Source organism: Musa acuminata, unplaced genomic scaffold, assembly GCF_036884655.1.
Source record: "Musa acuminata AAA Group cultivar baxijiao unplaced genomic scaffold, Cavendish_Baxijiao_AAA HiC_scaffold_1099, whole genome shotgun sequence".
Taxonomy (NCBI): Eukaryota; Viridiplantae; Streptophyta; class Magnoliopsida; order Zingiberales; family Musaceae; genus Musa; species Musa acuminata.
This window is the reverse complement of record NW_027021312.1, coordinates 26,358-38,627: the sequence shown is the minus strand read 5'-3', so window position 1 is coordinate 38,627 and position 12,270 is coordinate 26,358. Positions and strand designations below refer to the sequence as shown.

Genomic DNA, 12,270 nt, shown 5'->3' with positions numbered 1-12,270 from the left:
CTTACTTGAAAATTGTAGATTTAAATCCTAGAATAATATTTATTTACATTAACACGCAAAAGGAATTAGGAATATTAAAGCTACAAAATACAATAAATATAATATTTTTTTCGGAGTTGGGAGTTCAGATCCGAGTTTAAAGGTTTCGGACCAATCGACGCCCCTAATCAAACCTAATCCGGAAACTCGGACGCCACGCGTTCTTCCCGGATCGGGTTCAGACACCCAGTGATGTCATGCCAATCCGACCCGATAACATTATGATGTCTCTTGCGGTATCGTTTTGCCCGGTGATGCGGAATCGCCCCGCTAGGGTTTATACTTCGCCCTTTTCCCCTCGTCACTGCCATGAAACCCTAATTCTCTATTTGCTTTCGTGAATTGGTCCATCTCGGCCTCTCGATCGATCTCAGTCCTCGATCCGGTCACCATGCCGAAGGTCCTCGGCACCGGTACCTTCGACTTCCGGCGGCACCGGGTGGCGGAGTATTTCGTCGAGACGGGCCAGGAGGCGGCGGCGGAGCCTCTGCCCGAGAAGCCCCCGGAGCAGCGGCCGGCCGCTGGGCTTTCCAGCTCCATCACCCTGCTCGAAATCCAGCGTGACCGGCTAACCAAGACCGCCGCGGACAACTGGCTGAAGACCGCCGGTGGCGGGGCTCATTCGCGGGAGTTCGATCCCGAGCTGGTGAAGGAGATTTATGAGACAGAGCTTCTTGCGTCGGGCGGCGGTCGGAAGACGGCCCCCCTACATAGGGTCATGATCCTGGAGGTGAGCCAGTACTTGGAGAACTATCTGTGGCCTAACTTCGATCCGGATTCTGCGACGTTTGAGCACGTCATGTCGATGATCTTAATGGTCAATGAGAAGGTACGTTGATTGGTTGGAACTTTTTGATGGAAGGAACAGTCAGGAGCACAGATGTTTTCTCATCACATTATCGGTTTATGTTTTGGTCTCTCTAGTTCCGGGAAAATGTGGCTGCATGGATTTGTTTTCACGACCGGAAGGATGCATTCAGAGGATTCTTGCGGAGGGTTCTTCTATTAAAGGAACAGGTTTGATATGTGTCTGCGTTATTCTTGAATTTGTCAACTTTCTTGCCTTATTTTTCTTGTTTTCTTAATGGTCTTTACATATTCGTATTCTATTTGAAGTTTAAGGACTGGATTGGAGATAAGATTCTCCATGGTGGAATAGACACATTTTGACATCTGATTGTGTGTGTAGTCTGTAGTCAAGAATTTTGATTCTTTTACTTATTATTGTTTTATTAATTCTGGAGTCTTTTTGGCGTACAACTTTTCTTATTTGCTAACTGTGTTTTGATTTGCTCGCATGTAGGGAAGAGCCTTAAGTATCGCAGAGAAGACAAATTACTTGCTTTTCATGATTAATGCTTTTCAGGTATGATGTTGCAATCTTTTAAACTAAAACCTAGCAGGAAGTAGGATGACAACTGACTTAGGTTCTTTCAGTAAGCCTAGAGTTTTTCCCCTCTTATGTACTGTCTTTATGATATATTTTTTATTTTTTTTAATTTCTCTCTTATTCTCGGTATTGTGCTGAACAACTGTTAACTTGTGGATGCATGTATGGTTTTGCTTGGTTAATTTTAATTGACAGTTTGGCCAGTTCAGAAAAGACATTTTTATGTTGAATCTCATTGCCCTTTTAAGAGTTGATGATTTCTACGTTTTTTGTATAACCACTTTAGCAAAAATCATACAGACTTGAGCCTTAGAGAACGTACTTTTTGTTTTTGGTGTAGCAAGTCATCTGATATGAGATGATCCGGATATGTGAATGTGTAAAATTCAAAGATATGGATATGAGACTCTAAGAAATGGGGTATGAAACTCAAAGAAATGGAACATTATATGGCTCGGATATGATATTAAAAATTATTTCATATATATTTTTTCATACATCAAATTTGGATATTCCATATATTTTTATTGGCCCAGACCATACATTGGCGGGAACCTCATGTACTGGGTATGTCTTTTTTTTTTATAATCAAATTTAGATATTGGAATAGCTATTTGGTAGATTGAGACTCCCATACACTGGGGTGGGACCTTCGCATCATTCGCACCTATCAGGGTGCACATCTGGTACTATATGAAGCAATAACATCATTTTCAGCTATCCTAGATTTTTGTAATATTTGTTTTCACATCTTCAGCATCAATCAATTTACCTGATCTTATTTGTGAATAGGCTTCAGCCACAAAAGGAGATTATAATATTTCTTTTTTAGTTCTGTATTTAGCTACATCACTAATTAATTCTGTTGCAACTATAACTTCGTTTACTGGAATTTGCTTATGGATTTCAACTTGCTAGACAGTTGAGTGAGTTAAAGAGATAATGTGAATTTTTTTTTAATTATTACCTAATGTTGTATAGAAACCTACTGGCTGGTTTTTAGCTTGTAGAGAAATAAGGCTATCACTATTAGGCTAAAATTTAGTACTCGTCATTCCAATTTTGGTTGTTTTTTGGCTTGTAGACAAATAAGGCTATTACTAATAGGCTAAATTCTGGCACTCCACGTTCCAATTTTGTATACCTAAAGATAACAATGAGAACATGGATTTAAGTCCTGCAAAAGAACTTGTGTCAGTCATAGACTTGTAAGCTATATGTTGTAAGAAATATGTAGTTTGACAACTGATATATGCTAGCATCAAGGCATCTCAAGTTTGATGCCTACGGCTTCTGTCATACACTTGGTTGTTATGGCATGGAACGATGATCTCTAGCATGGATCATTATCTAATGTGTCGGTGTCTAATTGGAATGGTGCATATTTTGATACTTGATGTGTTGTGTAACATAGTTTAAAACACAAATGAAAGAGATTAGGTTAATGAAGGCCGACAGAATTTAGTGTGTGTCGTATAGGCAGATGTCCAAGCTCTTGCAGTTTGAACATACTCCTGTGCTCATCAGAAAAACATAGTAATTATAGTCTCTTTCAGTTATTGCAGTTATAGCCTACACCTTCATGAAAAGAAAACACAGGCAAACACCCAAACACAAAAAAGAGAAACCAAATAATGGTCTTTTGTTTACTTCAGTTTCAGTATAAAAAGCATATAAGAAGCATGTAGTAACTAGTAAGGATGGTAATCATGGAAGAAAACATACATATATAATAGGATTGTTGTATTGATCATGCATATATATCATGTCATGAGTGTGTCTTTTTTTTATTTTTTAAAATAAGACTGTAAAAATTGACCTTTGTATATATTGGCACAAGATGTGGTACTCACCTGAAATGCATTCTTATCACATGTCACGACTGTATTGCTCTATGCATTGGCACCACGGGCGGTACATACCGGTCCGAGTGTACTGTGGCACTGTAGCAGGGCACTGTAACAGTGCTACACTACTCGGTACACCTGGGTGTACCGCTCGGTATACCGTACCATACCGGTACCAAACCCAGGTCGAAACACCGGTACGGTACGGTATTGCAAACCTTGATTGGCACCTTAATTCATGCTCCCAGATCCATATTATTGTATTACTGAGGCAACTGTGCATCTTTTCACTTTACATATTTTCTTTGAAAGTTTTCAGCCTTTCAAGTTTTCAACATTCTCCTATTTCTTTATTTTACTTCCCATGCATATCTAATTACATAAATTTCTCTACTGCAGTCTGCAGCTTAAGGATTCATCATCTATTAAGTTATTGAATTTTCATCTAGCTTTGTTGATTTGTGTACTTCACAAAATAGCTTTATGCTTATGCAATGTTTGGTTGTTGGCAGAGTCTGGAGGATGAGATTGTTAGTGAAACTATTCTTAAGTTAGTCAGCTTGCAGTTGTGGCACAGCTTATCTCTTGGTAGATTTCAGGTGCAGTCAAGATAATCTCTGTTTATTATGTGTCATTGTTTTTGCACTTGTTCTTGCAAACTGACCTCTTATTTGACCTTATATAGATCGAGTTATGCCTTAACCCCCATTTAATCAAGAAGTGGAAAAAAATGACCAAGAAAGAAGCCAAGGAAGCCAAGAAAGGAGGCCAGCCATTTGACCCATCAAAAGTACTTGAAGTACGGTTTCTTAGAAACTTGATAGAAGAATTTTTGGAGGTAACTTTTTCAAGCAATGGCCTATAACTTCATCCTATATATGCACCCTTTTATACAATTGTCACTGGAATATGCCTGCCAGATTCTCGATTCAAAGGTTATACATCAAAATCTGAGTGGTCATGAAGTCAGCGATTCTTATGATAAGCTGGTTGATGAATCCTCTGTTTTATACTGTGAGAGATTTATGGAATTCTTGATTGATCTGTTGAGCCAACTGCCTACAAGAAGGTATGATTGTCTTATTTACCTTGTTTTCAACTGATCTTTCAATTTGCACTTTATCTAAACAAATTATTAGGTTAGCAAAATTTTTGGTGTATATTGATGGTCGATGGAGTATTAATTGTGTTATGAGTCTTAGGACATCAGAATATGTTAGTTTTCATTTGTTATAGATGTCATAGGCTGTGCCCTGGAACCCTTCATGAGTCTTTGGCAAGTGATATAGGTCCTGCAAACTTTAAGACCAAGGTGGTGTATGCATGAATTACCATATCATGCAAATGACAAGTTGAAATAGCATTCTTGATGCTAAGACATGGTTTTGAGTTGAAAAAGAACAATTTTTTCCCTTCCTTGGCAACATTGGTCGAATGGTCCTACTTTACTCTTTGAAGGAAATGTTGGTATGATATCGTCATTTTGCAGATGTCTGGTCTGCTATATAATTGTGCAAAATTATTCTCTCTGGATATCTTGCCCTGGTTGCATGATCCTTTTGTTTGTAAATATATCATGCTTCTAATTGTATTTCATAGGTTCTTGAAGCCTGTTGTTTCCGATGCTGCTGTTGTTCCCAAATGCCACTTAAGTGCACTATACACTCATGAAAAGGGGCGACTTTTCGCACAGCTGGTAGACTTGCTACAATTTTATGAATGCTTTGAGATTGATGACCACATTGGGATGCAACTCAGTGATGATGATGTACTACTTGCTCACTACTCACGCCTGCAAGCGTTCCAACTATTAGCATTCAAACAGATCCCTAAGGTATTTTTCTAGTGGTATTAATTAACTTGTTCTTGTGAAACTATATAATTCCTTTTGTTTTGCTTTTCATAATTGTTTTTTCTTATTCCCTAGTTGCAAGATTTTGCACTCTGCAATATTGGTGCAATTCAGAAGCGTGCTGATCTTAGAAAGAAGTTATCTGTCTTGTCTGATGAGGAACTACAAGACTTGGTTTGTGATAAGGTCAGTGATAACTAGCATGATATATCAATTTGCTTTTATTTCTTTCTCCCTCTCTCTCTCTCTCTCTCTCTCTCTCTGCTTTCTTCTATGGCCACTTGTGCTGATGCTGATCGAGCATCAATATACTGTACATTGTATTCTGATGTATATTCTTTTTGTATCTTTCACCACTAGAATTAGCCAACATTTGCCCTATACATTGTATTCTGATGTATGTTCTTGGTCAACACCATTACCTGTTACTTGCTAATTTGCCCTAGACAATAAAGGAATTAGACATATGTGCCTTCAGTTAAGCAAGGATTTTAAAATTAATTCAACTTACTTTGGACATGGAAATTACTCAAGTGTATTGTGTTGGCTTCTCAAAGTTGTATAATATTAAATGGGATCAAGTATATGCCAGAAAAATTTTGTTGGTTTGTCGAACTGCCCCCAGAAATGATAACCTCGTGCTTCAAATATGTATTGACTTTAATTTTGTTAGATATATTTGTGAGAAAATACATTCTCTGCAAAACTGATTATATGATTAAAAAAAGAGATATTGAGAAGGAGATACATCTACATGTGTGTGTATATGTGCACTCTTTTGTGAACGATGATAAAAAAAATGCCTAGTGCAATTTTCATTTGCAAAGTGATCTTAGGAAAGGTAATTGTTTGCAGATAATAAAGAAGATGAACTTACCAAAAGAAAGATAATAAAGAAGATGAATCACTTTTTTACTATGAGTTATATGCACTTCTTCTATTCCAATTTGTTTTCTTCCAGTATGTATTTTGTGTTCATTCTTTAATTTAATTGGTCTATGTGCTTATAGGTTTCAGAGAATCTTATGACTAGTTAGATTATGGTACAGGTTAACAAATTTCATGTCTAATCTTGTATTTTTAATACCATATGAATATATGTTTGTTGCTTGATTGAAATTTTGGTCATTTTCTCTATGAAGCTCATATTAGGCTTCCTTTAGTAAGTTCTGTGATTTTGTCTTTATTACTTTTTGATTTCTGACTAATCCTTGCAACCTGGTAGAGACTTCCATATTGCAACTTTCAACTTGTTACTGTTATATGTTGATATCTTTGAGACATGCTCCAGCTGTATGTTACAAAAGCTCATCAATGGTTGGGCACTTCTGTTGATTTATGATGTTGTGAGCGTCATATCCTTTCTATAACCCTACAGTAGATATTTCACTAATATCGTTGCCTTTTACAGCTCAAGTTGGTTTCAAGAGATGATACATGGGCTAATCGGTCTGATTTCCTTGTTGAAGTACTTGTTTCTTTCTTTGAGAAACGTCAGTCCCAGAAGGATGCCATAAATGCACTTCCTCTCTATCCAAACGAGCAGATAATGTGGGATGAGAGCCTCGTTCCAAGTATTAATTATTCTGGAGAAGGATGCCTAGCTCTTCCTAAGCTAAACCTGCAATTTCTGACACTACATGATTATCTATTGAGAAACTTTAATCTTTTCCGTCTAGAATCTACATATGAAATACGTGAAGATATCCAAGAAGCTGTTCCTCATCTTCTAGCTTATATCAATAGGGAGGGGGAAACAGCATTTGGTGGGTGGTCGAGAATGGGTGTTCCAATCAAGCAGTTCAGAATCACAGAAGTTAAACAACCAAATATCGGGGAAGTCAAACCATCATCTGTTGTAGCTGAAGTTACTTATAGCATTTCGAGTTACAGATCACATATCAGATCAGAATGGGATGCTCTTAAAGAACATGATGTCTTGTTTTTATTATCAATTCGTCCATCTTTTGAACCTCTTAGTCAAGAGGAAGCTGCCAAGTCCTCTGTTCCACAGAGGCTTGGTCTTCAATATGTACGTGGATGTGAAGTAATTGAAATCCGTGATGAGGATGGTGTGCTCATGAATGATTTCACTGGTAGAATAAAAAGAGATGAATGGAAGCCACCTAAGGGTGAGCTTCGCACAGTAACAGTTGCCCTAGACACAGCACAGTACCACATGGATGTTGCTGACATTGCTGAAAAAGGCACAGAAGATGTCTATGGCACCTTTAACATTTTAATGAGGAGGAAGCCTAAAGAGAATAACTTCAAGGCAATTTTAGACTCCATAAGAGACCTTATGAATGAGTCATGCATTGTACCTGATTGGTTGCATAATATTTTTTTGGGTTATGGCAATCCTTCTGCTGCACAGTGGATTAACATGCCTGATCTTTTGGAAGCGGTAGATTTTAAAGACACTTTTCTTGATGCCAACCATTTGAGAGACAGCTTTCCAGATTTTCAGGTAATAATTAGCATTAAAACAATTGGTATATTTTACCCTTCAGAAGCCTCACATTAGTAGGAGGCTCATGCACTGTCTTCCTCCATGACATTCTGTTGTGTTGTTGTATTATGTGTATCTGTTTCATGACTTGTAGGTTTGCTTCATTAAGCCAGATGGTTCAGATGATTTACATTCGAGTCCTCCCTTCCGGATTAGACTTCCAAAAACAATGAAAAGTAGTACTCATGCTCTTCCGGGCAATGAGAAGATCAGTAACATTACCACTTCAAATGGTGATGAGATGGCTCAGTATGGTTCTGAGAAGGAAAAGATTTTTGTTGAGGCATATGTTCCTCTTGATCCTGGTCCTTATCCTCAAGACCAGCCAAAGCAAAACTCAGTCAGATTTACACCAACCCAGGTTTTTACTTTCAAAAAAGAATATCTATGCATATTTCTCTCTCTGTCTCTCTCTTTCTTTGAATCCTATAGATTCCTTTCATTCTTGATCAGTTCTGTATATGATTAGCATCCTATTGTTTGTGCTTTTAAGCTATAGAGAAACAAGTCTCTCTTTATTCCCTTTAAAAAAATCAATCATACTCCTTTCTTATAACAGTATTTATACTGCACACTTTGTCATTACTTAGATATATTGCTCTAAAGTCCCCATTTTAAACATGTAATTTTCTTTTGCAGATTGGAGCAATAATTTCAGGCATCCAGCCTGGGTTGACAATGGTTGTTGGTCCACCTGGTACTGGAAAAACAGATACTGCAGTGCAAATTCTGAATGTTCTTTATCACAACTGTCCTTCACAGAGAACATTAATTATCACTCACTCTAATCAGGCTTTAAATGATCTTTTTGAGAAGATAATGCAGGTATATGATTCATATTTAGTGAAAACATTTGGCTCCTGTGGATATCATCATGTTTGCACTAGCTTTTTTTTGAAATGTAAAATTACTGAAAATTTCTGCCAGAAGGTGGTTGGTATGTTAATTGTCTTGACTAATAGAAGGTTGGAATATCTTGATGCCTTTATATCTTGCGTCAAGGGAAGAGGTCAGGGGCAAAAATTGAGATATGGGACAACGTAAGGAGGGAAAAAGGTTTGCACCATACTTGATAGTGCTATGGCACATGGCACCTGCTCCTTCTATGAGAGGAGCACATGTCACATCCTACTTCTATTGCTGGCCTCCTCTCAGCCCACTGTCCTTCCATGAGTTCATATGAGGGACAACCCTTTTTTCCTAGCAATGCGCTGAATGAACTATGATTGTCTGGAAAACAAGTTTCTTCAAAATTGACAAACAGTTCCTAATACTGACCCAACCTTTGTGCAACCAATTGGCCATCACTCCACTCGAGACCTTATTCACCTGAGGCATCTGTGGTCATCCCTTGATAGATCAATATGGCTCTTTTTGTTGATTTAGTTCTTGCAAAGTTGAGTCCAGTTTCAGTGATTGCTTCATCTACCCAATCGTTGTCCTACTTACAGCTATCACCAAAAGATGCCTGCAAGGCAGCTTGCCAGCGTTACATGGTTAATATCTTTGAAACAGTCAGTCAACTTGTCGTTTGAGTTCTTGAGTTGTATGGAGGTGTTAAGGTTTTATTTAAATGCTTGTGAATGTTCTATAATTTGAAATTTTTATCAGTATCTCACACATCTGAAATAATGGAGAAAATATCAGGCTTTAGTGAGTCATTTTTATCAAAAAAAAAAAAAAATTAAATTTATCAACTTCTATAAAAATGTATGTTCCATATGGTATACATGAGGCAGCCCTGTCATGATCTAAGACACCCATTTATTGTTCATGTATGTGATCTCTGTTAACTGCTAATGTTTGATAAAATTTCAGGTGCCTAAAAGATTGATTTGTGAGCATAGTAGCATGCCTTTTCATAGTTTTTTAAGTATATATGATATTAATGATTTGTCATGCATCAGTTTGTTTTGTTGCTGAGTCAACTATCCATGGTAACTTGAGGCACATTCTCCTCATATTTTCCTTGTGGACTCTTCTGTTTCATCTTCAACCATGGCAGTCTGTGTAATTGTTTCTTCATTTACTGGATAGAGATTTCTTAAGAACTACTCATTTTTCTTGGTAATCTTTTTGCTTTTGTGGTTCATATCATTGTTTGTTCTTTTGCAGCGTCATTGTTTAATGTCCTATTTTGAGTTTAATGTGGGAGGCACAATTGTTCTCCAGTACCTAATTATGACTTTCACATTGTGTCTTTTTCCAAGGAGCTTATATAGTATCTATTATCACAAAGAGATTTGGATCTAGCTTACATAGTGTCTATTATCACTTTTTTCCCCTCATTTGTCTTTGACGTGTTCTATTATCATGAAAGAGATTTGGATCTAACTTTAGTGTTACTGTCATCAGAGAGATGTACCTGCTAGATACCTTCTTCGTCTGGGTCAAGGTGAACAAGAGTTGGCAACTGATCTTGATTTTAGTCGCCAAGGTCGTGTCAATGCTATGCTTGTGCGACGATTAGAGCTTCTTGGTGAAGTGGAGAGACTTGCAAGATCTCTTCAGCTCCCTGAAGATGTAGGGTACACTTGCGAAACTGCTGGATATTTTTGGTTGCTGCATGTTTACTCACGTTGGGAGCAGTTCTTAGCTGCTTGTGCTCAGAACAAAGATAAACCATCATTTATTAAGGATCGGTTTCCATTTATGGAATTCTTTTCAAATACTCCACAACCAGTTTTTACAGGTGAATCCTTTGAGAAAGACATGCGAGCTGCAAAAGGTTGCTTCTGCCATCTATCAACTATGTTCCAGGAGCTTGAAGAGTGCAGGGCTTTTGAGTTACTCAAGTCTACAGCTGATCGAGCAAATTATCTGATGACCAAGCAGGCCAAGGTTGTTGCTATGACCTGTACTCATGCAGCATTAAAGAGGAAGGATTTCCTTCAATTGGGCTTTAAGTATGACAACTTGCTGATGGAAGAAAGTGCGCAGATATTAGAGATAGAGACCTTTATACCAATGTTGCTTCAAAGGCAGGAAGACGGTTATGCTCGGCTTAAGCGCTGCATATTGATTGGTGACCATCACCAGTTGCCTCCTGTTGTGAAAAACATGGCCTTTCAAAAGTACAGCCACATGGATCAAAGTTTGTTCATGAGATTTGTTCGCTTATGTGTTCCTTACATTGAGCTTAACGCTCAAGGTAGAGCTCGACCGAGTATAGCAAAACTTTACAACTGGAGATACAGAGATCTTGGTGATCTTCCCTATGTCCGTGAGGAGGTTATGTTTCAAAAAGCTAATGCTGGATTTGCTTATGAATATCAACTAATAGATGTTCCTGATTACCTTGGGAAAGGTGAAACTGCTCCTTCTCCATGGTTCTATCAGAACGAAGGGGAGGCCGAGTATATTGTTAGCGTTTATATTTACATGCGTCTGCTTGGATACCCAGCCAGCAAGATTTCTATATTGACCACATACAATGGCCAAAAGCTTCTGATTCGTGATGTTGTCAATAGGAGATGCATGACATCTGGAATCGGCCCACCTAGCAAGGCAAGTTCATCAGTTTGTCATCTTATTTAAGCATTCTTTTTTCTGCTCAATTTAGTGAGAATTTTCTTTTCTTATAATAGTCAGTTAATCATTATCTTGCATAACAGGTTACAACAGTTGATAAATTTCAAGGTCAGCAAAATGATTTCATTTTATTGTCTCTTGTCCGCACACGATTTGTCGGTCACCTCCGTGATGTTAGGAGATTAGTCGTTGCAATGTCACGAGCACGTCTAGGGCTGTATGTTTTTTGCCGGCGTGCTCTGTTCGAACAATGCTATGAGTTGCAGCCAACTTTTCAACTTTTACTTCAGAGGCCTGATAAGCTGGGCCTGAATCTTGAAGAGACCAGTCCTTTCACAGAGCGTCTCATGGGAGAAACAGGGAGGATTCAGTTTATTGGTGGTGTTGAGGAGATGGATGGCTTGGTTAACTTTAGGATTCATCAGCTCTATCAGGTATGCTTGTGACTCAACATCCTGCCATCACTCAGTTTTATGCAAGTGGTTGTTTTCTATCTTCTCAAATTATTAGCCGAATGTGTAACAACTTCCTTTGGTAACAGGCACAGCTCATCAGTCAATATGGTGCACACCAAGAGTCGGTGCCCAGTGCAAATGGGGCTCAGGATTCGACTTCGGAGAACCAGTCCGAGGATACAGATATGCCCACTGCAAACGGTGATGCTGACAATGAAACATTTGAGGATAATACGACAGGTGAAGATCAGATGGAGTGAATCATAGCATTCGGAGGCAGCTTGCAGGTCACACAACCTCTTGCATAGGCACTATGCTGACCATTTCGGCCCTGTTTCTTGTTGCATGACATGAAGGGTCAACTGGCATATTGAGTACCACAATCTGGTTGCAAACATTTGTGGTGATTTTCCTGGAAATTTTTGGCCATTCAGAGTTTTGAATACGATACCTATCTGAAGAAAACATGTAGAATTATTCGACAGTGTCATGAGATGTAGCTTGTTAGAGAACTGGGTAATTGTACAGGAGCATGCCAACAAGAGGGTACTTGTTCTTCAGCCTTGAATGTAAACTGTCTGCGACTAATTTATCGAGGTATCACTCTAATCCATTAGCGATAAGAGATCCATGTAATCGATCTT

At 38.3% G+C, this 12,270-nt stretch overlaps 1 protein-coding gene across 1 annotated transcript; it reads left to right on the top strand.

The window, feature by feature from the left end:
- The first annotated feature begins 291 nt into the window (after positions 1 to 291).
- Positions 292 to 12,249, top strand: LOC135666425 (uncharacterized). The gene is made up of 14 exons (XM_065177989.1): positions 292 to 868; positions 964 to 1,056; positions 1,343 to 1,405; positions 3,789 to 3,875; positions 3,962 to 4,114; positions 4,197 to 4,345; positions 4,876 to 5,110; positions 5,204 to 5,314; positions 6,540 to 7,598; positions 7,735 to 8,001; positions 8,280 to 8,465; positions 9,996 to 11,147; positions 11,255 to 11,605; positions 11,713 to 12,249. The coding sequence occupies exons 1-14, from the start codon at positions 431 to 433 to the stop codon at positions 11,884 to 11,886; spliced, it is 4,518 nt and encodes a 1,505-aa protein (XP_065034061.1). The 5' UTR covers positions 292 to 430; the 3' UTR covers positions 11,887 to 12,249.
- Positions 12,250 to 12,270: the final 21 nt, after the last annotated feature.